Below are 23625 nucleotides of genomic sequence, written 5' to 3' on the forward strand. Positions count from 1 at the left end.
TAGCAAGACTTTTATGTTAACACTTTTGGAAGAGAAAGGTGGCATGTTGTTCGTCAAGGACAACTGCGGGAACGTGTACACTACAGATCTTGAGACAGGGGCGATGAAGAAATTTACCAACTTTGGCACAATCAAGCGCCGGCAGCTTGTCCCCCTCGAGATGGATTGGCCGGCATTCTTCATTTCTTGTCTTGGTGCACACGAACCTCACTCGAAGAAACCATCATCATAATTGCCTTTTCCTTTTCCCTAGTTGTAAGATACATGAGGTAAACCAATATATATATGATTTAGTGTGGGTGAACTCTCGCCTTTGTCGGTATTTTCATCATGTTGCATGTAACAGTGGATTGATTTTTTTGCAATATAATTGTGACGCCTTCAAAATTAATCGTGCACTAAATATCCATGCAACATGCACGATCAAAATCAGTTACTAAACATCCACGCATCATTTACTGCATTAATTTCTCATGGCAGATAGAGACATATGTACCATATCCATTAATCCATTGCCTCATCACACTAATACAAAATTCTTTTCTTCCACTTGCCAATCAAATGTACTCCAGTCCCCAAGTAATTATATGCCGAAATCTCGCAGGTTGATTTCCTACATTTTTTCAGTAGGGAGTCTTGGTGTAGACCTTGACATCCCTCCACCGCGACTCCATGTAGTGCGAGGGATCTGTCTGCGTGTACACCCCGAACTTGAAGTAGTGGAGGTCGCCGCCGTAGCCTGGGACGACCAGCCTCTTGTTGCCGTCGATGAACACGGTGAGGGCCGACGCTTGGACGTCATGGACCACGTTGAGCCTGAACCAGCGGTCGTAGATGTGGTCGTCGACCACCTTGGTCTCATCGTTGTAGTACACGAGCCGTCCGCCGTAGACGTGCAGCATCAGCGTCGTGTTGCGCGGCGGGCCTGCCGCGCCGAACACCTGCATCACGGACACTCCCGTGGTGCCGGCCCGCACGTAGCCGTACCCCTCGAACTGCCACACCCCGGAGCTGTACGTTACCTGCTCCACCCCGGAATGGGAAACCAAAAACGACATGTCAAACTAACAGAACTCGATGGCTAATCTGTCAGAAATCATAGTGAGAGGGAAGGGTTGGTTTAGAGAGATTGATGCGACCTACATTGAGGAGGATCTCGGAGCGCGGCTTGGTGGGGCTCCCGGCGCGGAAGGGCTTGTCGTCGCAGTAGACCCAGAACCGCCGCACGCCATCGGCACGGAGCTCGTAGCGCTGCTCCTGCGGTAGGTCGTACAGCTTGTGGAGCTTGAACCGGTCCCCCGTGACCTCGACGGCGATGAAGCCGGCCGTCGGGTCGGCACCAGCTGCCGGGCTGCACGAGCGCCACAGCGTCGACAGCACGACCAAGACACTGATCCATGGCAGCAAGCGCTTGGTCATAATCAAGGGAATTACCGCTCCGATAGCAACACGTTCTGTTAGACTGCTTGGTTGTGGATGTATAGTGGCGCCGTATGCTTGATTTCTTTTCAGTGGTTGGCAGATAACCGAACGTTTATGCTATTCTGTTCGACATTTGACAGGATGCTTTATAAAAACCAGCGGAGCCTGCAGCGACGGATGCTGGCCGGCTCGTTCGTCGGTTCACGAGCCGCCTGCCATTGCTTTTCTTTTTCTGTACATCGTTTCATGTCGGTATCGATGCAGCATCAGCGGTCTTTTGTTGTTTTTGATGAAATGGCCGACGCTAGGCGCCGGTCGGCCCAGCATTCGGCCGGTCGAGCGTGCGCCACCCGATTTTGCCAAAGCCAACTTTGGATCCCGCAACCGCAGGTCGTCTTCCTCCCCCGACGTTTCGGATATGGCTACAGGGGGAATGCGCACCCACCACACGCCCTGCAAGAGTGTTAGACTTGTCGCTGCAGCTCCCCGCCGATATAGAACATATCCAGTGCAACGAGCCAACTCGTGCACCAGGAGCACCAGCTGCACATGAGTGGTCAGATTGGAAAGGAAGGGACAGGATCCATCTACAAGGAGTGCTGCTAGTACATTTATAAAACAGTCCTCGGAGTGTACTTAAATCGAACAAAATGACCTCCGAAACCCTGTTCGTCTCTTCCCTTTCGCCATCTCCTGTACCACTGAAACAGGGAGTCAGGCTGAGCTAGGGTTCGAAGAAAAACTGGGAGACCCGCCTCTCTCCCTCTCCTCTTCCGCGAGAACTCCCTCTCCGGCCCCCGGCGTTGAAACAACAGCGCCCAAGATCCAAATCATGTGGTCCAGCTAACGGGCCTGCCGGCTCATGATCTTTTAGAAGTAGAAAAAGGCCCTTTCGCCACTTCGGCCCGTGTCGGCTGTTTTTCCTTTTCTTTTGAGATCGGCTGGTTCTATACACTGATCACTGATGAATCATTCATGCAAGAATCATGTCACGGCACACACGAGCATACACTTGTAATGGCACGTCCAATCATTCAAATTAGTTTCCCCCGCAAATAAATAAATAAAATTGGTTTCTTTTTAGTTTCCCTTTTTTCAGCCACGGTCAAGGTTTTTGAGTCGCCGACTAACCGCCAAGTCGTTGGAGCGAGGTTGGCTTGCACAGGCGACTTGGCTAGAGGAGCAAGTCGCGTGGCTGGTAGGCTAGTCGACGACTAGTCGGGCGACTAGGACCTCGAAGCAGGGCGGCTTGATTCAGCAAGGCCAAGGGAGGAAAGACTGGGAAGTTGAGGAGGCCCGAGTCCAAGGCGGGGGAGGAGGAGACGAAGCTGGAGAGTGTGCCACCTGTACGAGGAGAAGCATGAAAGAGGCGAAGGAGAAAGGCACATGGGAGAGTAGATGCACGGTCGAGGTTAGAGCATATGGACGGGTTGGATTTTATTTGGAAGCTAGGGTTACATGATGGGCCTATTGGGCCAGCTCTCTGCCACAAAACAGAGGAGGAGCAAGACGCGTGCTCCCATACCACATCAGAATCGCCGCCTTCTCCGAGCTGAAGTACACTAGTAGAAAAGGGGGTTTTAGTCCAGGCCAGGTAAGCCCATTAGTCCCGGTTCAGTCCAGAACCGGGACCAATGGGTGCATTTATCCCGGTTCGTGCGGCTAAGGCATTAGTCCCCGTTCACTTGGGCCCTTTAGTCCCGGGACTAAAGGGTGCGATGCCCATTGGTCCCGGTTGGTAGGCATTAGTACCGGTTCATGGCACGACCGGTACTAAAGGTCCCATTTTCAAACTCCCCCCCCCCCCCCGATCGCCTTTTCAGTTTTAGAAAAAACAAAAGAAAATGATGGAAATGTCAAAAAATAAAATAAAATAAGTTTCCCATGTGATATATGGTCTAGTTGTTGGGAAAATTTACAAATATGAATTTCGACTTTATGTACAAAATCTCTCTGGAATTTGTAAAATGGGCATAACTTTTGCATACGAACTCGGATTAAAAAGTTTTTTATATGAAAAATCATCTACTCGAAAAGTTACATCCGATGGAGACCGCCTACGGCTTGTTTGCAAATTTGTAGAATCCTCAAATTCCAAAAGGAAAAAAAACTTATGCTCAAATTTCAGTTTTTTTAAATTTTCATTAAATCTGGTCAAACTACTTATTCAAGAAGTATTAGTGTTACTAAATAATTATTCAAGAATATTAGTGTTATTAAATAATTATTTCAGTTTTTTTTGAATTTTGGTCAAATCTGGTCAAACTATGGTCAAACTGTGGTCAAACTATGGTCAAACTACTTATTCAAGAAGTATTAGTGTTACTAAATAATTATTCAAAAATATTAGTGTTATTAAATAATTATTTCAGTTTTTTTGAATTTTGGTCAAACTATGGTCAAACTGTGGTCAAACTACTTATTCAAGAAATATTAGTGTTACTAAAAAATTATTGTTTTTTAGAACAATAGTTTCAAACTCAAACAGTGAAATGTGTGACTTCATGCTCAAGCTAAACTCCTGAGGGTTAATAGGATTGACATCTTACTATTGTCAGGAAAACAACGAGTGCAGACTTGGAAACGAGGGAGAATAGAACCCGGAAGTTAAGCGTGCTCAGGCTGGGGGAGTGGGAGGATGGGTGACCGTCTGGAAAGTTAGATGATTTGGAATGATGAGGGGTGATTAGAGATTAAATTGAGCAGTGATGAGGGATGATTAGAGATTAAAGATTAAAATAATTCAGAAATTTGAAAATAAAAAAAATTCAAAAAAAAATTCAAAAAAAACATCAGGAACTTTCCTTTAGCACCGGTTGGTGTTACCAACCGGGACTAAAGATGGACCGGCCACGTGGAGGGCCTTTAGTCCTGGTTCTGGTTTGAACCGGGACTAAAGGCCCTTATGAACCGGGACTACAGGCCCTTTTTCTACTAGTGGTATCCTCCAAGCAGCTGCCTTCCCCCTCCTCCGCCTGCAACAACACCTATTCCCTCCCCTCCTCCTCTTAACACCTGGGGTGACTTGGGGCGATTAATCACGACGAGTCGCAGACTAATCGCAACGAGCCACTAGTCGGAGGCATGGCGACTCGACTTGGCTAGGCGACTCAAAAACCTTGGCCACGGTATAATTTTGTTTACAGATAATACAACCACTATAGGACAGAAACTTTTGGTCTATATGTGTATATGCATCCTATATGGAAAAGAAATGTAGTAATTAAATAAAAGGTTAAAAATTTCTGAAAACCTTCCATTGTATTAGTAAAAACATTTCACAAAAAAGAAAATTCTTGTTGACTTCTTTTCAGAAAAGACCAAAAATATCAGTCAAACATGTGTCCTATAATAAATAATTTTTTTGCCCTGAAGTCAACGCTGGTTTTTTTGACTTCTTATTAAAAAAAATTCCATATGAGGTGTATATCCAAGAACGATTCCGAGTACCTACTGCGCCGTCTCCATTCGACGCCTGTCACCGAGTATCCTTATTTGAAACTCGGTAATGCTTTTGCCGAGTGTTGCGCTCGGCAAAGGCCACTTTAAACTCAGCAAAGCCTTGGCCGAGTGTTTTGGCATGGTGCCAGAGAGGCCCTGGAGGAGCAAGCACAAGGGAGAGAACCTCTCCCCCTCTCTCTCGGTGGAGTCGGAGTGCCATCGGGGGAACCATCGCCGCGGTGATCGTCTTCATCAACATCACCATCTTCATCACCATCCTCATCTCTTTTACGCGGTTCACTCTCCCGCACCCCGCTGTAATCCCATACTTGGACATGGTACTTTAAGCCACATATTATGATCCAATGATGTGTTGCCATCCTATGATGTTTTAAGTAGATTTCTTTTGTCTTTTTGGGTTGATTGATGATATAGATTGGTTTGAGTTGTATGTATTATTTTGGTGTTGTCCTATGGTGCCTGCCGTGCCACACACACGTGAAGGATTCTCGCTGTAGGGTGTTGCAATACGTTCATGATTCGCTTATAATGGGTTGCTAGAGTGACAGAAGCTTAAACTCGAGTAACGGGGTTGTTGCGTATGGGATAAAGGGGAATTGATACTTTAATGCTATGGTTGGTTTTTACCTTAATGATCTTTAGTAGTTGCGGATACTTGCTAGAGTTCCAAGAAGAGAAAGTATGTTAGCTTATGCCTCTCCCTCATATAAAATAGCAATAATGATTACCGATCTTGTTAACAATTGCCTAGGATAATTCTGCACACCGACCCATCATTATTCCACACTCGCTATCTATAATTTATAGTGATATATTCTAACTTTATACTAACAACACCTACTTTTATATATTAGTTCTCTGATATCATGCAAATCTATCTTCTTCATGCCCATAACGTAGTTTTATTTCTCGTTTTTAGTTGGAAGCAAACGTTTGGTGTACGTAGATTCGTATCAGTGACAGATAGGACTTGAGAGAATATCGATCTTACTTTTAGCTCCTTGTGGGTTCGACACTCCATACTTATCACTTCCACCTTTGAAAATTGCTACGATGATTCCTTGCACTTGGGGATTATCAAGCTCTTTTTTGGCGCCGTTGCCGGGGAGCAATAGCGTGGGGTTGGTATTGTTGTGTATGCTTGTTTGCTTTCTTCACTAAGTAGATTTTGTTTTCCCTTTTATTTTCTTTAGTTGTGTGTGAATAACAAAAAAAAAATACAAAATGAAAATACCAAAAAAAATTACTTGCCTCTTATGCCTAAAAACTTTTTCAAAAAGAGAAGTGATTGGAAGGTTGTGCATTGGAGAAGTGAGGGTCGACCTTCAACACTTGTGTTCATGCTCATGAAAACAATGTATAATTTTTCAGATTGCTACATAAGTATACTAAATATTCAGATTACTATAGACTGTCCTGTTTTTGACAGATTCTATTTTCTATGTGTTGTTCACTTATTTTGATGAACCTATGGGTTGTATCGGGGGGTATGAACCATGGTGAAGTTAGAATACAATAGATATAATAATAATATGAAATTGAAATGAGTTTACAACAGTGCCTAAAGGCGAGGAAAAACATATTTTACCTCGCCTTTCTAAAAAGGACACAAATCCTAACCAAACTTTAAAAAACACATAAAAACAGAGCTCTCCCAATGGCAAGGACTGAATCCACCGCGCCTCCATGGCCGTAAGGCCGCCCAAGACAAGGGAAATCGGCGGCGGCACCTACAAAAGGTAGATGAAACCTTATCATTGTGCGTCCGAGAGAACGTAGGGGTATGCCTTGTAGCTGTTTGTGATTTTTTTCCCTCTTCTTGCTAAGCTTTGGATGAATCGTCATCTTGGTCACATTGTTTCATCGTAACAATGTTTTTTGCGGGTGAACGGTGGTTGTGTAACTAATTAAAAAAATAGCGGTTGTGTAAAATAATGCAATACAATGGTGTTCATATTATTCTTGACAACAAATTGGTTTCTGTAATTAAGTATACCGTGACAGCATATTGTTCTGAATATTGAATTGACCCAAGGCACTCACTTTTTTTAGAGTACCTATAAGGCACTCACGGCCTATCAGTAAACCTATATTACTGCGGTGGACGGACCCTTCTCCTACTAATCCGTCTGGGGCCGCCGACTTGTCTGCGACTACGGTTGAACAGTTGACCGGTGACGAATTTGCTTGCTCCATCCTCACGAGCAGATTAACAGCAAAGAAAGTGCCCTGTGAAATTGGTCAAAGAGGACAAAGGAGACTGCTCACTGGTGGACCCCTTGTCCAATTAACCATACGTTAGTCAGCGCCATAACCTCTGTCATGTCATCCTGACAGGCGGGACTCAGCTGTTAAACCCGGTCAAAGTGGTCAATATCTGATTTCGGACAAAACTTACCCGGTTTTCAGACTTGAAAGACCAAATATCTACCAAGCCGGCTGATCCGCGCACAGCCGGGACACCTAGGTGGGGACACATCCCGGCTTCGAACTGTAACACGCCACGGACATGAATTCGACGGTGACTCCAATTAGGATCCGGACCTTGAGGCCCTTCAAAACCTTGGTTATCCTCCTCGTACGCGAGACACTCGCGGAGTCGCGTGGTACGGGAGAAGATGAAAGGGACGGCGGCGTTGGTGTCCGCAGCATCGCTCCCGGACGACACGGTCCGCGAGATCCTCGTGCACGTGGACGACGTGGCTGATCTCTTCTGTTGCGCCATGACGTGCAACCACTGGTGCCGCCTCGTACTTAAGGCCTCCTTTGTTCACCGCAGCCGCTGGCCCGACCACGAGACGGCGTCGTTCCTCCCCGGTTTCTTCCTCTGGGAGAAAATCGTCATCAAGGACGACCCGACCTTTGTGACACGCTTCGTCCCCGCGCCGGGGTCAGTGTTTGTTCTGACCGTCGCTCTCTAGAGTCATTTTTGCCGAGAGCAGCAACAAGTGGCACAGAAGGCCGTAAAAGAGGCCCGCTGCACAATGTTGTGCCGCTCGTCGTTCACCACGGCCTCCTCCTCGTACGCCTGGATACACCTACTAGCAAAGGCAAAGGTTGCTTGGCCTCATCTGTCCGCCTGGCCGTCTGCAATTTGCTTTCCGGCGCATGTGACAAGCTCCCTTTGTTAGATTTGTGTGGGCTACCGCCGTGGGCGTTGGCGGTAGGTACGTAAGCAGCCGTTAACGGATTGACGGCCGTCAGGCACACCTACCGCCGAAACCTGTGGCGGTAGGCTGTGCAACTCTACCGCCTGAGGGTCTGGCGGTAGCAAAAGGGTCAGATCCCGAAATGTTTTCAAACCGGGGTCAAATCTCGATTTTGTTTCACAAAAGGGTCAAAACACGAAATTTAGCCCCGGGAGAAGAAGGTGGTGCTGCAACCATGGTAAAGATGCGGTGGACGGACCCTTCCCCTACTACTCCGTTCGGGGCCGCCGACTTGTCTGCGACTACGGTTGAACAGTTGACCGGTGACGAATTTGCTTGCTCCATCCTCACGAGCAGATTAACAGCAAAGAAAGTGCCCTGTGAAATTGGTCAAAGAGGACAAAGGAGACTGCTCACTGGTGGACCCCTTGTCCAATTAACCATACGTTAGTCAGCGCCATAACCTCTGTCATGTCATCCTGACAGGCGGGACTCAGCTGTTAAACCCGGTCAAAGTGGTCAATATCTAATTTCGGACAAAACTTACCCGGTTTTCAGACTTGAAAGACCAAATATCTACCAAGCCGGCTGATCCGCGCACAGCCAGGACACCTAGGTGGGGACACATCCCGGCTTCGAACTGTAACACGCCACGAACATGAATTCGACGGTGACTCCAATTAGGATCCGGACCTTGAGGCCCTTCAAAACCTTGGTTATCCTCCTCGTACGCGAGAGACTCGCGGAGTCGCGTGGTACGGGAGAAGATGAAAGGGACGGCGGCGTTGGTGTCCGCGGCATCGCTCCCGGACGACACGGTCCGCGAGATCCTCGTGCACGTGGACGACGTGGCTGATCTCTTCCGTTGCGCCATGACGTGCAACCACTGGTGCCGCCTCGTACTTAAGGCCTCCTTTGTTCGCCGCAGCCGCTGGCCCGACCACGAGACGGCGTCGTTCCTCCCCGGTTTCTTCCTCTGGGAGAAAATCGTCATCAGGGACGACCCGACCTTTGTGACACGCTTCGTCCCCGCGCCGGGGTCAGTGTTTGGTTCTGACCGTCGCTCTCTAGAGTCATTTTTGCCGAGAGCAGCAACAAGTGGCACCGAAGGCCGTAAAAGAGGCCCGCTGCACAATGTTGTGCCGCTCGTCGTTCACCACGGGCTCCTCCTCGTACGCCTGGATACACCTACTAGCAAAGGCAAAGGTTGCTTGGCCTCATCTGTCCGCCTGGCCGTCTGCAATTTGCTTTCCGGCGCATGTGACAAGCTCCCTTTGTTAGATTTGTGTGGGCTACCGCCATGGGCGTTGGCGGTAGGTACGTAAGCAGCCGTTAACGGATTGACGGCCGTCAGGCACACCTACCGCCGAAACCTGTGGCGGTAGGCTGTGCAACTCTACCGCCTGAGGGTCTGGCGGTAGCAAAAGGGTCAGATTCTGAAATGTTTTCAAACTGGGGTCAAATCTCGATTTTGTTTCACAAAAGGGTCAAAACACGAAATTTAGCCCCGGGAGGAGAAGGTGGTGCTGCAACCATGGTAAAGATGCGGTGGACGGACCCTTCTCCTACTACTCCGTTCGGGGCCGCCGACTTGTCTGCGACTACGGTTGAACAGTTGACCGGTGACGAATTTGCTTGCTCCATCCTCACGAGCAGATTAACAGCAAAGAAAGTGCCCTGTGAAATTGGTCAAAGAGGACAAAGGAGACTGCTCACTGGTGGACCCCTTGTCCAATTAACCATACGTTAGTCAGCGCCATAACCTCTATCATGTCATCCTGACAGGCGGGACTCAGCTGTTAAACCCGGTCAAAGTGGTCAATATCTGATTTCGGACAAAACTTACCCGGTTTTCAGACTTGAAAGACCAAATATCTACCAAGCCGGCTGATCCGCGCACAGCCGGGACACCTAGGTGGGGACACATCCCGGCTTCGAACTGTAACACGCCACGGACATGAATTCGACGGTGACTCCAATTAGGATCCGGACCTTGAGGCCCTTCAAAACCTTGGTTATCCTCCTCGTACGCGAGAGACTCGCGGAGTCGCGTGGTACGGGAGAAGATGAAAGGGACGGCGGCGTTGGTGTCCGCGGCATCGCTCCCGGACGACACGGTCCGCGAGATCCTCGTGCACGTGGACGACGTGGCTGATCTCTTCCGTTGCGCCATCACGTGCAACCACTGGTGCCTCCTCGTACTTAAGGCCTCCTTTGTTCGCCGCAGCCGCTGGCCTGACCACGAGACGGCGTTGTTCCTCCCCGGTTTCTTCCTCTGGGAGAAAATCGTCATCAAGGACGACCTGACCTTTGTGACACGCTTCGTCCCCGCGCTGGGGTCGGTGTTTGGTTCTGACCATCGCTCTCTAGAGTCATTTTTCCTGAGAGCAGCAACAAGTGGCACAGAAGGCCGTAAAAGAGGCTCGTTGCACAATGTTGTGCCGCTCGTCGTTCACCACGGCCTCCTCCTCGTACGCCTGGATACACCTACTAGCAAAGGCAAAGGTTGCTTGGCCTCATCTGTCCGCCTGGCCGTCTGCAATTTGCTTTCCGGCGCATGTGACAAGCTCCCTTTGTTAGATTTGTGTGGGCTACCGCCGTGGGCGTTGGCAGTAGGTATGTAAGCAGCCGTTAACGGATTGACGGCCGTCAGGCACACCTACCGCCGAAACCTGTGGCGGTAGGCTGTGCAACTCTACCGCCTGAGGGTTTGGCGGTAGCAAAAGGGTCAGATCCCGAAATGTTTTCAAACTGGGGTCAAATCTCGATTTTGTTTCACAAAAGGGTCAAAACACGAAATTTAGCCCCGGGAGGAGAAGGTGGTGCTGCAACCATGGTAAAGATGCGGTGGACGGACCCTTCTCCTACTACTCCGTCCGGGGCCGCTGACTTGTCTGCGACTACGGTTGAACAGTTGACCGGTGACGAATTTGCTTGCTCCATCCTCACGAGCAGATTAACAGCAAAGAAAGTGCCCTGTGAAATTGGTCAAAGAGGACAAAGGAGACTGCTCACTGGTGGACCCCTTGTCCAATTAACCATACGTTAGTCAGCGCCATAACCTCTGTCATGTCATCCTGACAGGCGGGACTCAGCTGTTAAACCCGGTCAAAGTGGTCAATATCTGATTTCGGACAAAACTTACCCGGTTTTCAGACTTGAAAGACCAAATATCTACCAAGCCGGCTGATCCGCGCACAGCCGGGACACCTAGGTGGGGACACATCTCGGCTTCGAACTGTAACACGCCACGGACATGAATTCGACGGTGACTCCAATTAGGATCCGGACCTTGAGGCCCTTCAAAACCTTGGTTATCCTCCTCGTACGCGAGAGACTCGCGGAGTCGCGTGGTACGGGAGAAGATGAAAGGGACGGCGGCGTTGGTGTCCGCGGCATCGCTCAAGGACGACGCGGTCCGCGAGATCCTCGTGCACGTGGACGGCGTGGCTGATCTCTTCCGTTGCGCCATGACGTGCAACCACTGGTGCCGCCTCGTACTTAAGGCCTCCTTTGTTCGCCGCAGCCGCTGGCCCGACCACGAGACGGCGTCATTCCTCCCCGGTTTCTTCCTCTGGGAGAAAATCGTCATCAAGGACGACCCGACCTTTGTGACAGGCTTCGTCCCCGCGCCGGGGTCAGTGTTTGGTTCTGACCGTCGCTCTCTAGAGTCATTTTTGCCGAGAGCAGCAACAAGTGGCACCGAAGGCAACATACCTAACCCAATTACGACGAACCACAACATACTCTCCTTACCGTAGATGTTGACGGGCAACTCTCGTTTCTTCATGTGCAAAGGAGAGGCTCCCAACTGGAGAGATGGACGCGGCAAGAGGATGCCGCTCCTATAAGGTGGCTCCGCACTCGGGTTATTGAGCTAAACACACCTAGCAAGACTTTTATGTTAACACTTTTGGAAGAGAAAGGTGGCATGTTGTTCGTCAAGGACAACTGCGGGAACGTGTACACTACAGATCTTGAGACAGGGGCGATGAAGAAATTTACCAACTTTGGCACAATCAAGCGCCGGCAGCTTGTCCCCCTCGAGATGGATTGGCCGGCATTCTTCATTTCTTGTCTTGGTGCACACGAACCTCACTCGAAGAAACCATCATCATAATTGCCTTTTCCTTTTCCCTAGTTGTAAGATACATGAGGTAAACCAATATATATATGATTTAGTGTGGGTGAACTCTCGCCTTTGTCGGTATTTTCATCATGTTGCATGTAACAGTGGATTGATTTTTTTGCAATATAATTGTGACGCCTTCAAAATTAATCGTGCACTAAATATCCATGCAACATGCACGATCAAAATCAGTTACTAAACATCCACGCATCATTTACTGCATTAATTTCTCATGGCAGATAGAGACATATGTACCATATCCATTAATCCATTGCCTCATCACACTAATACAAAATTCTTTTCTTCCACTTGCCAATCAAATGTATTCCAGTCCCCAAGTAATTATATGCCGAAATCTCGCAGGTTGATTTCCTACATTTTTTCAGTAGGGAGTCTTGGTGTAGACCTTGACATCCCTCCACCGCGACTCCATGTAGTGCGAGGGATCTGTCTGCGTGTACACCCCGAACTTGAAGTAGTGGAGGTCGCCGCCGTAGCCTGGGACGACCAGCCTCTTGTTGCCGTCGATGAACACGGTGAGGGCCGACGCTTGGACGTCATGGACCACGTTGAGCCTGAACCAGCGGTCGTAGATGTGGTCGTCGACCACCTTGGTCTCATCGTTGTAGTACACGAGCCGTCCGCCGTAGACGTGCAGCATCAGCGTCGTGTTGCGCGGCGGGCCTGCCGCGCCGAACACCTGCATCACGGACACTCCCGTGGTGCCGGCCCGCACGTAGCCGTACCCCTCGAACTGCCACACCCCGGAGCTGTACGTTACCTGCTCCACCCCGGAATGGGAAACCAAAAACGACATGTCAAACTAACAGAACTCGATGGCTAATCTGTCAGAAATCATAGTGAGAGGGAAGGGTTGGTTTAGAGAGATTGATGCGACCTACATTGAGGAGGATCTCGGAGCGCGGCTTGGTGGGGCTCCCGGCGCGGAAGGGCTTGTCGTCGCAGTAGACCCAGAACCGCCGCACGCCATCGGCACGGAGCTCGTAGCGCTGCTCCTGCGGTAGGTCGTACAGCTTGTGGAGCTTGAACCGGTCCCCCGTGACCTCGACGGCGATGAAGCCGGCCGTCGGGTCGGCACCAGCTGCCGGGCTGCACGAGCGCCACAGCGTCGACAGCACGACCAAGACACTGATCCATGGCAGCAAGCGCTTGGTCATAATCAAGGGAATTACCGCTCCGATAGCAACACGTTCTGTTAGACTGCTTGGTTGTGGATGTATAGTGGCGCCGTATGCTTGATTTCTTTTCAGTGGTTGGCAGATAACCGAACGTTTATGCTATTCTGTTCGACATTTGACAGGATGCTTTATAAAAACCAGCGGAGCCTGCAGCGACGGATGCTGGCCGGCTCGTTCGTCGGTTCACGAGCCGCCTGCCATTGCTTTTCTTTTTCTGTACATCGTTTCATGTCGGTATCGATGCAGCATCAGCGGTCTTTTGTTGTTTTTGATGAAATGGCCGACGCTAGGCGCCGGTCGGCCCAGCATTCGGCCGGTCGAGCGTGCGCCACCCGATTTTGCCAAAGCCAACTTTGGATCCCGCAACCGCAGGTCGTCTTCCTCCCCCGACGTTTCGGATATGGCTACAGGGGGAATGCGCACCCACCACACGCCCTGCAAGAGTGTTAGACTTGTCGCTGCAGCTCCCCGCCGATATAGAACATATCCAGTGCAACGAGCCAACTCGTGCACCAGGAGCACCAGCTGCACATGAGTGGTCAGATTGGAAAGGAAGGGACAGGATCCATCTACAAGGAGTGCTGCTAGTACATTTATAAAACAGTCCTCGGAGTGTACTTAAATCGAACAAAATGACCTCCGAAACCCTGTTCGTCTCTTCCCTTTCGCCATCTCCTGTACCACTGAAACAGGGAGTCAGGCTGAGCTAGGGTTCGAAGAAAAACTGGGAGACCCGCCTCTCTCCCTCTCCTCTTCCGCGAGAACTCCCTCTCCGGCCCCCGGCGTTGAAACAACAGCGCCCAAGATCCAAATCATGTGGTCCAGCTAACGGGCCTGCCGGCTCATGATCTTTTAGAAGTAGAAAAAGGCCCTTTCGCCACTTCGGCCCGTGTCGGCTGTTTTTCCTTTTCTTTTGAGATCGGCTGGTTCTATACACTGATCACTGATGAATCATTCATGCAAGAATCATGTCACGGCACACACGAGCATACACTTGTAATGGCACGTCCAATCATTCAAATTAGTTTCCCCCGCAAATAAATAAATAAAATTGGTTTCTTTTTAGTTTCCCTTTTTTCAGCCACGGTCAAGGTTTTTGAGTCGCCGACTAACCGCCAAGTCGTTGGAGCGAGGTTGGCTTGCACAGGCGACTTGGCTAGAGGAGCAAGTCGCGTGGCTGGTAGGCTAGTCGACGACTAGTCGGGCGACTAGGACCTCGAAGCAGGGCGGCTTGATTCAGCAAGGCCAAGGGAGGAAAGACTGGGAAGTTGAGGAGGCCCGAGTCCAAGGCGGGGGAGGAGGAGACGAAGCTGGAGAGTGTGCCACCTGTACGAGGAGAAGCATGAAAGAGGCGAAGGAGAAAGGCACATGGGAGAGTAGATGCACGGTCGAGGTTAGAGCATATGGACGGGTTGGATTTTATTTGGAAGCTAGGGTTACATGATGGGCCTATTGGGCCAGCTCTCTGCCACAAAACAGAGGAGGAGCAAGACGCGTGCTCCCATACCACATCAGAATCGCCGCCTTCTCCGAGCTGAAGTACACTAGTAGAAAAGGGGGTTTTAGTCCAGGCCAGGTAAGCCCATTAGTCCCGGTTCAGTCCAGAACCGGGACCAATGGGTGCATTTATCCCGGTTCGTGCGGCTAAGGCATTAGTCCCCGTTCACTTGGGCCCTTTAGTCCCGGGACTAAAGGGTGCGATGCCCATTGGTCCCGGTTGGTAGGCATTAGTACCGGTTCATGGCACGACCGGTACTAAAGGTCCCATTTTCAAACTCCCCCCCCCCCCCCCCGATCGCCTTTTCAGTTTTAGAAAAAACAAAAGAAAATGATGGAAATGTCAAAAAATAAAATAAAATAAGTTTCCCATGTGATATATGGTCTAGTTGTTGGGAAAATTTACAAATATGAATTTCGACTTTATGTACAAAATCTCTCTGGAATTTGTAAAATGGGCATAACTTTTGCATACGAACTCGGATTAAAAAGTTTTTTATATGAAAAATCATCTACTCGAAAAGTTACATCCGATGGAGACCGCCTACGGCTTGTTTGCAAATTTGTAGAATCCTCAAATTCCAAAAGGAAAAAAAACTTATGCTCAAATTTCAGTTTTTTTAAATTTTCATTAAATCTGGTCAAACTACTTATTCAAGAAGTATTAGTGTTACTAAATAATTATTCAAGAATATTAGTGTTATTAAATAATTATTTCAGTTTTTTTTGAATTTTGGTCAAATCTGGTCAAACTATGGTCAAACTGTGGTCAAACTATGGTCAAACTACTTATTCAAGAAGTATTAGTGTTACTAAATAATTATTCAAAAATATTAGTGTTATTAAATAATTATTTCAGTTTTTTTGAATTTTGGTCAAATCTGGTCAAACTATGGTCAAACTGTGGTCAAACTACTTATTCAAGAAATATTAGTGTTACTAAAAAATTATTGTTTTTTAGAACAATAGTTTCAAACTCAAACAGTGAAATGTGTGACTTCATGCTCAAGCTAAACTCCTGAGGGTTAATAGGATTGACATCTTACTATTGTCAGGAAAACAACGAGTGCAGACTTGGAAACGAGGGAGAATAGAACCCGGAAGTTAAGCGTACTCAGGCTGGGGGAGTGGGAGGATGGGTGACCGTCTGGAAAGTTAGATGATTTGGAATGATGAGGGGTGATTAGAGATTAAATTGAGCAGTGATGAGGGATGATTAGAGATTAAAGATTAAAATAATTCAGAAATTTGAAAATAAAAAAAATTCAAAAAAAAATTCAAAAAAAACATCAGGAACTTTCCTTTAGCACCGGTTGGTGTTACCAACCGGGACTAAAGATGGACCGGCCACGTGGAGGGCCTTTAGTCCTGGTTCTGGTTTGAACCGGGACTAAAGGCCCTTATGAACCGGGACTACAGGCCCTTTTTCTACTAGTGGTATCCTCCAAGCAGCTGCCTTCCCCCTCCTCCGCCTGCAACAACACCTATTCCCTCCCCTCCTCCTCTTAACACCTGGGGTGACTTGGGGCGATTAATCACGACGAGTCGCAGACTAATCGCAACGAGCCACTAGTCGGAGGCATGGCGACTCGACTTGGCTAGGCGACTCAAAAACCTTGGCCACGGTATAATTTTGTTTACAGATAATACAACCACTATAGGACAGAAACTTTTGGTCTATATGTGTATATGCATCCTATATGGAAAAGAAATGTAGTAATTAAATAAAAGGTTAAAAATTTCTGAAAACCTTCCATTGTATTAGTAAAAACATTTCACAAAAAAGAAAATTCTTGTTGACTTCTTTTCAGAAAAGACCAAAAATATCAGTCAAACATGTGTCCTATAATAAATAATTTTTTTGCCCTGAAGTCAACGCTGGTTTTTTTGACTTCTTATTAAAAAAAATTCCATATGAGGTGTATATCCAAGAACGATTCCGAGTACCTACTGCGCCGTCTCCATTCGACGCCTGTCACCGAGTATCCTTATTTGAAACTCGGTAATGCTTTTGCCGAGTGTTGCGCTCGGCAAAGGCCACTTTAAACTCAGCAAAGCCTTGGCCGAGTGTTTTGGGAACTCAATTGGCTGCCACAATTTAACGTGGCCACATCAGGCGGAAACGAAAGCATCATGCTAAGTCTGAATCACTGCATTGCATTCACCACCGAATTCAGAGAAGCAAGTTCACAATTCAGAAAAGAAGCTCTACTAGAGAATCGACACGAACGAACAAAGGGATCGATGTAACAAACTAATCGTAGATTTGAAGCTTGTGGTACTCGTCGCCGGCGATGGCCTGGGTCATGATGGCCTCGGGGTTGACCACGCCGTCGTTCTGCAGGAAGATCTTGAGCACGTTCTTGGAGAAGCCGCTGACCATGGCGGCGCCGGGGTGGGTGGACGTGACGGGCGTCGACTTGGAGTCGCGCAGGTTCCAGAACACCACCTGGGGCACGGCGTCGCCGTAGCCGGCGTCCCTGAACTTGCGGCAGATGGCGGCGTAGTCCGTGTCCCACGACCCCTCGCCGTAGGGCATGCCGTTGTAGACGCCCCGCCCGCACGCCTCGCCGAACTCCATGTCGCTGTAGACGAAGACGGTGCGGACCATCTTCTCCGGCGGCAGCTGGGCCTCCCTGGCCGTGGCGAGGATGCGGTCGAACACGCCCTGGAAGTTGGTGCTCCCGTGCCACTCGAGCTTGGCGACGAACCGCATCTTGTCGCGCAGCGTCTCGCCCTTGATCACGTGGATGGAGGGCCTGGTGTGGAACGTGATCACCTTGCCCGCCCACGGCTCCTCGCTGAGCTCCGAGGTGAGCACGCCCAGCGCGATGGCCACCTCCATGGGGGTGCCCTCCATGCTCCCGGACACGTCGCAGATGGAGATGCAGTTGCGGAGGGAGCCCTTGGCGCGGAGGTCGTCCACCATGCGGCGCCACTGCAGCTCCGCCACCTCGTCCTCCTCGCCGCGGTAGGCGGCCGCGGCGATCTCGTGCGGCAGCACCGCGCCCGCCGCGATCTTGGCCTTGCCGGCCTCCACGTCCTCGAGGTACTTGGCGAAGCGCTCCTCGTCGTGCTTCTGGAAGAGGGCCTTGTAGCGGCGCATGGCCACCGAGGCGACGCGGGCGTAGGGCAGCTCGTCCCACCGCTGCGCGCACATGTAGACCTCCGGGAGCTCCAGGGCCTTGCGGATCGGCACGAGCACCTCGCGGCGGAGGCGGCGGAGGACGCGGTAGCTGTAGTGCTCGTCCGAGAGCTCGGCGTACTCGGGGTCGGAGTCGCGCGGGAAGAGGCGGCAGGCGATGGCCTCGCAGAGCAGCGTGGCGCGGTCGAAGGAGGAGCCCGGCGTGGGGCACCACTTGGCGGCGAGCCCGATCTTCCTCTTCTTGCCGCCGAGGGCCATCTGCTTCATGTCGGAGGCGAGCAGGGCGGCGAAGAAGTCGGCCACGGCGTCGAACAGGAAGCGGTAGGCGCGGTCGCCGTAGTAGGTCTCGAGCGACTGCACAGCGAGCTTGGCCATGGTCCGGACCTTCTTCGGCACGCCCCGCTTGGAGGCCTTCTTCTGATCGACCTCCATGGCCTCGGTCTTCTGCTCCGCCACGGCCGCCGCCTCCGTGACGACGGACCTGGTAGCGGCCTCGCGGGCGCGCTTGCGGCCGGCGAGCCTGGCGCGGAGGCCGACCCGCTGCTCGGCGAGCTGCTTGCCCTCCCTGCGCGCCTTGTCGGCGGCGGTGCCCTCCTTGGCGAGCCTGCGCACGTCCTGGCCGCGGACGAGGCGGAAGAGCAGCTCGGGGAAGTCCTTGAGATACCCAAACTCGGCGAGCGCGGCGACGTTGCAGGCGAGCGTGCGCGGGTGGTGGTCGTGCAGCCAGAGCGCGGCGGCATAGAAGCCCTCCCGGTCCGACTTGCCGGTGCCGCGCACGCCGCGGAGGTTGCAGGCGAGCCTGAGCGCCGTGAGCGGGTCGCGGGCCCAGGCGGCGGCGAGGAGATCGCGCACGCGCGCGGCGGGCGTGGACGGGACCACGTGGAAGAAGAAGTCGACGCAGGGGTCGCCCGAGTTGGCGTACGTGGCGTTGCAGTTCTCCGTGCGCGCCCGCCGCGGGGCCAGCGCCGCCTTGGCCTCGGCGGCGGAGGGCGCGTTGAAGGCCGCGTCGAGGAGGTCGAGGAACGGGTGCGACTCCGGGGCGTCGTCGGCGGCGTTGGGCGAGGGGCGCGCCGCGCGGACCAGCGGCGGGCCCAGGAGGAGGCGCGGCGCGGCTGCGGCGGCGGCGGTGCCCGTCTCCGTCGCCATGGATACTGGGTGGGTGCTAGGGTTTGGAGGTCGGGGATTCGACGGGGACGTCGGGTTTGGTTTTCGCGGCGGTGGAAGACACGATTCGAGGCTGAGAGATTTGGTATTAATAACAGGGAGGGTTAAGTCGGTATCTCTCGGCTTTGGTCGGTCGGCGCCGGATGGAGTCACGGCCCAGTCCACGTGGCATTAGGAAAAAGAAAAGAAAACTGTTAAAAATAATTCTGTAATTAGGGGAAAATCTCCCCTTGCCCAAACCGTCGTTGCGGTCTGTCCCGCAACCGACGTCTCCCTTCAATCTCCTGGAACCGACGCCTCCTCGAGGGATCGTCGTGTCTCTTCGGGACATATAACAGGGGGCTTGTAACCATCGATCAAGAGGATTCGATCATTCTGATTCAAACACGTTATCACGCACGTAGAACAGCCAGCGAGAGCAAAAGGGAATTGAGAAAGGAGAAGAGAGGAAGCACTCGCCGCCGGTGAGATGACAGGCCTCGTCTCCTTCTTCCTCCGTCTAATCCGCGAGGACGGTCGCCGCTACCACCTCATTGCCCTTCGTCGCCATGGAATTGGTAGCCACCGCCGTTTCCGTCGCCGCATGCAAGCCATCCGACGGTTCGGCCGCAGCGCCGCTGGATGCGCCTGTCGCGGTGCTCACCATGTCCCTGGACACGGTCACCGTGCTCCTGGACGCGCCCACTGCGATACTCCCCGCGCCCGTGGCCATGCGCCCATAGGGCTCGACCCTCATATGGTGGCCGGCCCGAGCGCCCCGATGATGAACGGGGCCGCCACTGCGCCTGGATCGCCCCCTGGGTCTCCGCCCCCACCACCTCCTCCGCCAGCCGCGTGGCTCGCGCCGTCGACACCAACGCCTGCCGCCGAGGCCGCCGGCCCGCCCGAATTTATCCCTGTGCCGATGGGCGCCATCGTGAACGAGGAGGAGGCACCCGCCTTCGTCTCCGCGCCGACCGGTGCCTCTGGAGTGGTCCGCCTTGGAACCGGCATGGAGGGCGCTGACGCCACCGCCACGCCTCAGCAGGAGATGGCTGCGGGCTCGAGCAGCCGCGCTGCGCGGCGCTTCGGCCGTCTCTTCGGGCGTGCTGTCGCCGCCATCGACCGTCGCCCCAGCCGCCGCCCCGGTTCATGGGCTCCGACGAGCCTCGGACTCGCCAGCACCGCACCAGGAACCGCTCGCCCGGATCACGTCGTCGTCGACTCTTCTTCGGACGAGGAGGGGTCGTCGGTGCTACGCCGGTGACCGCCGGAATCGCGAGGGCCTGCGACGGCCACTCCTCCCGCCGGCGCTGCCGAGTGATAGTGGGATCGAGCAGAGGTGGTGGTGCGGGGTTCGGATATTCTGACCCTTATCCGATCCGCCCGCTCCCCCTATGTCTTATGCGGTGCGGCGGCGCGTGGGCCGGCTAAAGGCCGGGCAGGCCCAGGCCCAGGCGTCCGCGGTGGCTGCTTCCTCTCCTGTGCAGTGCTGTGGCGGGTGGGCCAGCCAGATGTGTGGATTTTTTATTTTTTCTCTATTTTCTTATCATTAGTACTAATTATTGTATTTGTGCAATTTTAGTCTATGTTTAGTACTGTTTAGTACATAGATTGATTACTACTTACATTTTAGTCATGTTCTAGATTCATTCTATGTTAGGACTTGTGTAATTATTAGTAGGTGTGTTTATATTATGTAATGGATTGATAATATAAATAAAGTACCAGATTTCATCTGGGAAGAATGACATGTTCCATGTGTTTATCACATCTCATTTTTATCGAACATGTCTTTGCGATTGAGATATTCTCTCGCATTTCAAACTTGCAAATTTTTGAATGCTTCTCCCTCATCTTATTTGGAATCACAAGGGAATGAGTTGTGATCTACTGCTCATTTGCAGACTATCCTCTCTTACTGTGAGGTCTACGCTTTGTCATTCTCGACAAACGATTACCTCCAATGTGTATTCCTTATATCTGAATTGTAGCATACACAAGGTAATGGTGATGTAGCCTATTACTGTGAGATCTAAGTGATCTTCAAAGTGTTATGTTCACACAATTGAGGTTGAGAATTTTTCAAGTTTATACTTGAGTATCAAATTTTTGCATTCTTATTACACAACCATGATGGTTTTTAATTTACCACCCGTAAATTAATTATCTCTGGTTTCCCATGTAGGCGAAGATGACTGCCAAAGAGTTTGAGGAGCTTGCCCTCAATGGCCACAATTACCCTATATGGGCTATGGACATCAAGATCAGTCTTGCGTCCCGTGGTATAGCGCGTGCAATACAACCCCCGGAGACTCCTCTACCGGTTGGGGCCATGCCGCTGACAGAACAGCAGAACTATGCTGCCTTATTCATCATAAGGCACCATATTCATCCAGATCTCAAGTCTGAGTATTTACAGGAGGAATCTCCTAGTACTCTGTTTCTGGCCCTCAAAACGAGGTATGAACAGCAGAAGGCAGTAGTCCTGCCCGAAGCACTCCATGATTGGACTCATCTTCGTCTTCAGGATTTCAAGTCCATCGGTGAGTACAATCATGATGTTCATAAGATATGTTCCAAACTGCGCTTTTGTGAGAAGGAACCTACTGAGGGGGAGAAGATAGAGAAAACTTTGTCTACTATGCTCCCTTCAGATAGGATCCTCTAACAGCAATACCGTGCTCGTAACTACACTGTCTATTCCGAGCTTATTCACATGTTACTTCAGGCTGAAAAGCATGATGAGCTACTCGCTAAGAATGGCTCCCAGCGCCCAGTTGGGGCACAACCTTTACCTGAAGTCCATCTGAATGTTGCGAATAGACAGAAGTTTAATGGTACCCCTCGGGGTAAACAATCCAATTTCGAGCATAAGCGAAAGCGCAATGGGAACAGGAGATCTAGATACCCAGGCAAGGGAAAAGGCACTTCAAAGCCCAGGTTTGATAAATCCAAGCTTTGCAACAAGTGTGGATGCTCCACGCATTCTACTGAAAAGTGCACAATGCCCAAGCATCTGGTTATGCTGTACCAGCAATCTCAGGGACGCAAAGCACCTCAAGGGAAAAGGTTTGAAGCCAACTTCAACCTTCATCCGGATAGCGCAAAAGGAGCTGGTGGTTCGCATGATGTTCCTCCTGGACCGAGCAACGCCGTGATTCCTTATCTGCCTGAGGCTACTGCTGAAATGGAGAACACGTTGATTGAGTACACAGCAAACAACGTGTTTGGCGACTTCGACTAGTCCCTCAATCTCCTAGTGATCTACTTAATTATGTCCATTTGTGATGATTGTAATAAGAACATAAGTTTGTTGTTGTCTTTATATTGTATTGTATCAGCACATTTTATATAATAAAGATTGTATTCTATATATTACTATGAGGTTTTCTTATTGAAAATTCTTTGTTTTATATAGTTTTCTACGGGGACAATCCGATGGAAGAGGAATTATGCCTTGTGAACAGTGGTGCCACAAACTCCATACTGAGGGAGATGAAATATTTCCAAACTCCGAAAAAGACGAATGGAGATATTCTAACTACCGTTGGACGCGATACTGTGATTGTTGGTACTGGACGTGCCATATTCACCCTCCCAAGTGGTACATATGTGACAATTGAGGATGCTTTACTGTATCCCGATTCTGCACGTACCCTGATCAGTTATCAAGATATCCGTAAAAATGGTTTTCATATTGAAACCCATGAAGACAACAAAGAGGAGTATCTACTCTTTACTAAAGATGACGGATATGGCAAAAAGGTACATGAGAAAATTCCTTCTCTGTCGTCTGGTTTGTACTATACGTACATCAAACCCGTGGAACATGTTGCATACAAAGTAATTTTTCAGAATGTTAACGCATTCCAAACCTGGCATGACCGCCTAGGCCATCCTGGAATAGGGATGATGAGAAAAATTACTAGCAATTCTATTGGTCATAATTTGCTTGAGTCAAAATTTCCTCAATCTTCTGATTTTGTGTGCACATCTTGTGCCACGGGAAAGCTAATTTTGAGGCCCTCACACCTCAAAATACAAGCTGAACCACTTCAGTTTCTTGAACATATTCAAGGAGACATTTGTGGTCCCATTCAACCATTATCTGGACCTTTCCGGTATTTCATGGTTCTGATTGACGCATCTACACGATGGTCACATGTGTGTCTTCTATCCACACGAAACCATGCATTTGCCAAGATAATGAGGCAAGTCATTAAGTTGCAAGCTCATTATCCTGAAAGTCGAATTAAATCAATTCGAATGGACAATGCTGCAGAATTCTCCTCACGTGCTTTCAATAATTATTGCATGGCTTTGGGGATTGAAGTTCAGCACTCTGTTCCATATGTCCATACACAAAATGGTTTGGCTGAAGCATTGATTAAGAGGATCAAACTCATTGCAAGACCTTTGTTGACGAATTGCAACTTGCCAACCTCTTGTTGGGGTCACGTTGTTTTACACGCTGCT

The 23625-nt window shown here is 50.4% G+C and overlaps 4 protein-coding genes and 1 pseudogene across 4 annotated transcripts; 2 read left to right on the top strand and 3 right to left on the bottom strand.

Moving 5' to 3' along the window:
• Positions 1–623: 623 nt before the first annotated feature.
• LOC147961800 (citrate-binding protein-like) lies at positions 624–1419 on the bottom strand. The gene is made up of 2 exons (XM_087536753.1): positions 1144–1419; positions 624–1022 (listed from the first exon to the last, which is right to left on the bottom strand). The coding sequence occupies exons 1-2, from the start codon at positions 1417–1419 to the stop codon at positions 624–626; spliced, it is 675 nt and encodes a 224-aa protein (XP_087392879.1).
• Positions 1420–12544: 11125 nt separating this feature from the next.
• On the bottom strand, positions 12545–13340 carry LOC125520380 (citrate-binding protein-like). Its single transcript, XM_048685303.2, has 2 exons — positions 13065–13340; positions 12545–12943 (listed from the first exon to the last, which is right to left on the bottom strand). The coding sequence occupies exons 1-2, from the start codon at positions 13338–13340 to the stop codon at positions 12545–12547; spliced, it is 675 nt and encodes a 224-aa protein (XP_048541260.2).
• A 3655-nt stretch (positions 13341–16995) lies between these two features.
• Positions 16996–19221, bottom strand: LOC125524291 (uncharacterized). Its single transcript, XM_048689370.2, has one exon. It carries the CDS (start codon positions 19147–19149, stop codon positions 17113–17115), a length of 2037 nt encoding a protein of 678 aa, XP_048545327.2. The 5' UTR covers positions 19150–19221; the 3' UTR covers positions 16996–17112.
• A 415-nt stretch (positions 19222–19636) lies between these two features.
• Positions 19637–20413, top strand: LOC147961801 (uncharacterized). Its single transcript, XM_087533947.1, has one exon. It carries the CDS (start codon positions 19637–19639, stop codon positions 20411–20413), a length of 777 nt encoding a protein of 258 aa, XP_087390073.1.
• Positions 20414–21340: 927 nt separating this feature from the next.
• On the top strand, positions 21341–22393 carry LOC147961802 (uncharacterized; annotated as a pseudogene).
• Positions 22394–23625: the final 1232 nt, after the last annotated feature.

This window comes from Triticum urartu, chromosome 7A (assembly GCF_056163025.1).
Source record: "Triticum urartu cultivar PI428250 chromosome 7A, HENAU_Tu73, whole genome shotgun sequence".
Lineage (NCBI taxonomy): Eukaryota > Viridiplantae > Streptophyta > Magnoliopsida > Poales > Poaceae > Triticum > Triticum urartu.

Coding starts and splice junctions, on each gene's coding strand:
- LOC147961800 (XM_087536753.1), bottom strand. CDS start 1,419: ATGACCAAGCGCTTGCTGCCATGGATCAGTGTCTTGGTCGTGCTGTCG. Junction 1,023..1,143: donor GCTCCGAGATCCTCCTCAAT/GTAGGTCGCATC, acceptor GGGGTGGAGCAG/GTAACGTACAGCTCCGGGGT.
- LOC125520380 (XM_048685303.2), bottom strand. CDS start 13,340: ATGACCAAGCGCTTGCTGCCATGGATCAGTGTCTTGGTCGTGCTGTCG. Junction 12,944..13,064: donor GCTCCGAGATCCTCCTCAAT/GTAGGTCGCATC, acceptor GGGGTGGAGCAG/GTAACGTACAGCTCCGGGGT.
- LOC125524291 (XM_048689370.2), bottom strand. CDS start 19,149: ATGGCGACGGAGACGGGCACCGCCGCCGCCGCAGCCGCGCCGCGCCTC.
- LOC147961801 (XM_087533947.1), top strand. CDS start 19,637: ATGACAGGCCTCGTCTCCTTCTTCCTCCGTCTAATCCGCGAGGACGGT.